At 37.6% G+C, this 5,674-nt stretch overlaps 1 protein-coding gene across 1 annotated transcript in view; it reads right to left on the reverse strand.

Annotated features, from left to right (window-relative positions):
• Positions 1-1,013: 1,013 nt before the first annotated feature.
• The window catches only part of LOC107718008 (utrophin-like), a 200,930-nt gene continuing 196,269 nt past the window's right edge, over positions 1,014-5,674 (reverse strand). The window contains exons 61-63 of the mRNA XM_016524923.1: positions 2,937-3,161; positions 1,120-1,265; positions 1,014-1,033 (exon numbers count right to left, since the gene is read on the reverse strand). Coding sequence (XP_016380409.1) covers positions 1,014-1,033; positions 1,120-1,265; positions 2,937-3,161 — 391 coding nt within the window. The remainder of the gene's footprint in view (positions 1,034-1,119; positions 1,266-2,936; positions 3,162-5,674) is intronic.

The raw sequence follows: 5,674 nt of genomic DNA on the forward strand, positions 1-5,674 counted from the left end.
GCTCTGTTCCAATAGAGCGCTGCGGGGGTGACATTTTTTGTTGGCCAACCTTGTGTTTACCAAAGACCTTATTTCAGGCATTTAACCAAAAAAAACCATCAACTTTAGGATGATGGAACCGAAAGTGCTAAAACACTAACTTATGTAGCTTATATAGTACATTACAAAAAAATTATAATTTGATTAATTTCAACAAATTTACTGTCAATACATGCATATGTATAGTCTTTGGCTGCGTCCATTGCATCCGACACGTTTTTTTTTGCTGACACGCCCCCAACTCGAAAACTCGGGGCTTAAAGAAAACTTTGAGTTTCCCACTCGTAATAACGACTTTGTGGTGGCGTTAATGTGCGTTCAACTCGTAAATACGATCTATCCGACATGACTTGAACACACCATAAGCTCCAACCCTAATCAAACACACCTGAACAATCTAATTAAGGTCTTCAGGATTACTACGGTTACAGGCAGGTGAGTTTCATCAGGGTTGGCGCTAAACTCTGCAGGACATTGGCACTCTTGAACCAACGTTGCCCATCCCTGCTTTAAAGGGATAGTTCACCCAAAAATGAAAATGACCTCACGATTTACTCATTCACACTCACAGTTTTGGCCGTTTATACGCACACCAATTTGGGGGAGTGAAAACGTGAACTTTTGAAAACATGTTTCAAAGTGCAAAAAGTGCATAATACAGCGTTTTTAATCATTTTCGCTGATTTGCGTGATATGAGTAGAGAATGAGTATATTAAAATATTCATAAACAATATATCTGCCATTTTTTATCTGGCTAAGAATTTGGCCATAACTAAATATCTGAAGGCTGGAATACACTACTTAAACTGAACAGATTTTAAAACACTAGGCATCATCCACTTCGTAAATGGTTACAGAGGAAAAACTTGGCATCATTCACTAAACAACTAAGGAGCACCAGTCTTTCAAGCCATCCCAAACACAACAAACTCATGCAAAAACATGCCTTGTTGCATTTTTCTGCATAAATCTATCAACCCGAGTGCCTAAAATCTGCAGACCAGCTCTAAGTTTGGCAACTACACTCTAAAAAATGCTGGGTTAAATACAACCCAGTGCTGGGTAAAATAGGGACAAACCCAGCTCCAGCCGTCCCTTGTGCTGTCGCAGGAGTTTAGCTTCAGCTAACAGGTCAGCTTCCTCAGGGGCCCCGCCAACAGCTGCGGCCCCCGCGCCGGGCTGACCGTGCTGCTGGCGCAACTGTTCATACTCCCTCTGCAGGGTCCTGGCCACGGACAGACAGAGAGAATGTTTATACGCCATATACTTATAACACCGGCATTTGGGCTTTTTGTTTATTGTGAGTTTGAGTTATGACTGTTGGATGCTGCGCCGGTTCTTTTATGTTCTGGCTTTTGAAAGGCAATGAAGAAAAGTGAACCCAAAGGGACCTGCAGCCAAATTCAGCCTATTGTTAGGAAGCTACAGAACAGCCCACTGCCAAACACACACTAAACAGATGCAAATCATAACCAGACCAATTACGGTGAAGCTCTTGCACTGAATAATTGTAACCTTAACATTAATTAAATTAAAAGTAAAAGCATTATTTATTGAATGAATGGGAGAAACTGCAATGTACAATGTGGCAGCTCTAGTCCCGCCTTCTAAACAAAACAGTTAATCGCCAATTGTTAAAGTCTGCTGTTAGAAGGTCTGGTTCCCATAAAATCAGTTAGTCTCCTGAGACTTGTGCTTCATTCACAGCAAGATTAATATTTGGTGCAATAAACATTTTAATTTGAATGAACGGCTGTTTGAATGCATCTGTTTAGACTGACACAAACATTTGCATGAAATAAATAGAACATATTTTTTAGAGAGGTATTGCACTGCAAAGAAAACGGAATTTTCATTCAGCCTTTCTGCCATGTTTTACACTTTGCACATGTACATTTGCTATAGGTTTAGTGCTATTTTCGTGTAAAAAAAACAATATTTATGGGACAATTCTTCTTAGATCGCATTGCTGATTTGAAATGTGTTATTAGATGTGAGTTTGGCCAGCACCTTCTTGAGATTTCAGTGTTTCCTCATTCAAGTAGATAGTTGTTGTTCTCACTTAACTGAAATAGTTGCCTAGAGGCTTTGCAAATATGGATGCGGAGTGAACATGGTGACTTTCCTTGAACAGGACTTCAGATTGACCAGCTTAAAGATCACAGCTAGACTTTATAGACGATTCTCCACTTGCTCATTTGTTTTTCTTAAAACAGTGACTTGTAACTTCTAATTAAAAATTAAAAACAAGAGGATTTGTCAAATGAAGATGTTTTACATGAAGATCCACAGACTTTCCACAAAAACCAATGCAAGAAAGAAAAAAAAACACAAGGTACAACAAATCATTTGGGTTGTTAGTCGTAAAGCTGTGATTGTTTTTTCTATTATGTGAATCTTAGTGAAATTTTGTTTGGATCAGTGGATCATTGCTGTTTGACAATTGCTGTGATCTGATGTGAATGACAGATTGCTGGAGGGGAGGGATTATTGTGCACAGATAAAATGTTTATAATACACACTGCAATATTCCATTAAAAAAATGGTCAGTTTTGATTTCACAGTGACTTTGAAGTGGACATGAACTATTCATTTACATGAAGATCCACAGACTTTCCACAAAAACCAATGCAAAAAAAAATCATTTGGGTTGTTAGTCGTAAAGCTGTGATTGTTTTTTCTATTATGTGAATCTTAGTGAAATTTTGTTTGGATCAGTGGATCATTGCTGTTTGACAATTGCTGTGATCTGATGTGAATGACAGATTGCTGGAGGGGAGGGATTATTGTGCACAGATAAAATGTTTATAATACACACTGCAATATTCCATTAAAAAAATGGTCAGTTTTGATTTCACAGTGACTTTGAAGTGGACATGAACTATTCATAACCTACCGCTGCTCCTCCTCCAGTCGCGCTATGATTCGCTCCAGCTCTCCTCGCTCCTCCCTCTCCACAGCCTGCAGGATCTGGGCGGGGCTCTGGATCAGGTAGGAGGGGCTGTGAGTGTTATGGGCGGGGCTCCTGCTGACGTGGGCGGGGGTTTGGGGCTGGCTGAAGGATGAGCCCTCCCCTCCCAAAGTCTGACAGTACTGCAGAATTAAAGCATGTTCCTCGTCCCTACAGAACAAGAGAGAGAACAGGTTAGAAAAATTGGATTTCTACATTTTGCGGCGTAATTGCGCAAAACCTGCCACCACGAGTTTCTACGACATTCTGGTTTCTAGATACATGATTTTTTCCTTTCCGCTTTATCCACCCTCTTCCCAAAAACATTGTACGCTTAAGTACATCGTAGACCCATTGAAACCAATGGAGCTATGATCAACTTAGGCTTACGATGCTTTTGGGAAACGCAGCCCAGGACAATAACATTGTTATAGCTACATGACAAGAGACGGCGTTGTCGTCAGATTACCTCATGTCTCATTCAACGGTGAGAAAACATTACAGTATAAAGCGCATAATGTTACAATAATAACGCTTTTCATTCTCGCTCGGTCTGCAATAGGATAATGGACCGCGCTGATCATGTCTGCGCGAACAGGGTGCATAAAGGTATGTAAATACATACGTTGACAGGCAGGTAGGACCGAGGGATATGATTGGACAAACATTTTATGATCCTACGCCTTCCACAGACGATAAAAATACATACAAATAAATTTAAACCACTTAACTTAGTGATTGCGATCAGAATGTGAAGAGACTTTTAATGTTTTTAAACCAAATCACCTACCCTGCCTTTAATGTGTTAAAAAAATTATATTGAGTTATATTTTTTAATGAAATAATACTCTTAATATGAAACAAAAACCACCAGTAGGTGGCAGCAAGTCACTGTCTTAATGAGTGAATCATTCAGTCATTCTTTTAACTGATTTGTTCAAATGGTTGATTCATTTAGAAACAAAGCAAGTGACTGTCTTTATACGCGAGTCAATGAATCATCGACTCACTCGATTTGTTAGAAACTGCGGATTTATTTAGCAACAAAACATCACGAAACGAAAAAAAAATAAAAATAATTGAGAAAAACAGACAATATTGAGTCTAAAATGTAACACGATATTGTTTAATGAGCTATTTATTTAAATCAACATTTGGGGTGCGTTATACGAGTTCATTTTAATGTGTTAATTTTTCCATAAATAAACGCACCAAATGAATGTGTTAAATCAACAGCATAGCAATAGAACATCTCTCCTCAACAAAACGAGGTGTAATTCACATCTGCAGTGTGAACGCTACAGGTTATGCTCCAAAGTTTAATACTTTGAGTTAGGAATTTGAACAAACCCCAAATTCAAAGCATGAGCAATAGTCACAGCAGGGCTTGCGTATCTGCTGTCGTCACAGCATGTAAACCGTAACGGACAGAAGCATAATTAAGATGTTCTTTTACGCCGCAGCGGGATCCAAACGCTGAGATTTGAAAAGCCGACAGGTGATAGTGAGTCTGACTGTGAAAATAGGAGAGAAGGTTTTAGACGTGTGCTGTCCAAACAGCTGTGCGCACAATGAGTCTCAGGTGTCTGAATGCAGCACTCATCTGGATGTGCACACACACACACACACAGACTAATCAGAGAGATTACATGGGCACTGCATCACAGGGTCTCTGCTAACAACCTGCCAACACCAGCAGATGCTGAATAAAGCAGCCAGACACTCTGGGACACAACAAACACAAGTGCATTTGTATTTCCGGAAGAAAACGGAGCGCTTGCAAGGCAGCAGAAGAAGAGTGTTAAAGCTTCAGCTGAGATGATACAGTGACACAGGGGTCTAAAACACACTGGACACAAGCCACACGTCAAAATGTTTGAATTATATAACATTACATGGAAATATTAAAATGTCATCTGCTATCAAATGTTACAAAGGATTTGCTCAGAATTAGATTCATTTTTCTGAGCCATTTTGCAGTTACATTTAACTGGTGACTTGGTACTTATGCTTTTAACAAGGTGATTTTTAGTGATTTTAGATATCTATCTATATATATATATGAAGCCTCCTCATGTGTCCCGGCAGAGTAACCACTGGTGTAGTTCATCACATCAGCTATGAAAACATCTAAATACATTTATGTGTCTTCATTTAAAAAAAAAAAAATCATATTTAATAAACAAAACAAAAAAAACATTGCTTTGATATTTTTAAGTAAAAATTACATTCAGACATTTCTAAGTGTGGCTGTCTAAATATGCTACGGTGACACTATATAAATTAATATCATTTAATAAATTACATGAAAACTATCATGAAATGTCTGGGTTATTTTGCTTTAAAAAAAGATCCTAAAAATGATCCTTTTTAATCTTAATGATACCAAATTATTTTTTTAATCTTATTGATTCAACTAAGTGTATACTAGGGTACAATTTGTTGAAAACATTAGTTAAGTACAGAATGTACCTTATGCTAAGTTTATTTTAAAACAATAAAAATTAAAAGTAAAATAAAAAAAGGCAAATAAATAAACTTACAATTGAAAATAAAAAAATTCTTAATTTTTTAATGCAAAATAAAAATTTCTTATTTTAGTGTATTTAAGATATAAATATTGTTTAATGGATGGATGGATGGATGGTAGACCGATAGATAGATAGATAGATAGATAGATAGAT

Source organism: Sinocyclocheilus rhinocerous, unplaced genomic scaffold (genome assembly GCF_001515625.1).
Source record: "Sinocyclocheilus rhinocerous isolate Xijiao unplaced genomic scaffold, SAMN03320098_v1.1 scaffold843, whole genome shotgun sequence".
NCBI classification, from domain to species: Eukaryota; Metazoa; Chordata; class Actinopteri; order Cypriniformes; family Cyprinidae; genus Sinocyclocheilus; species Sinocyclocheilus rhinocerous.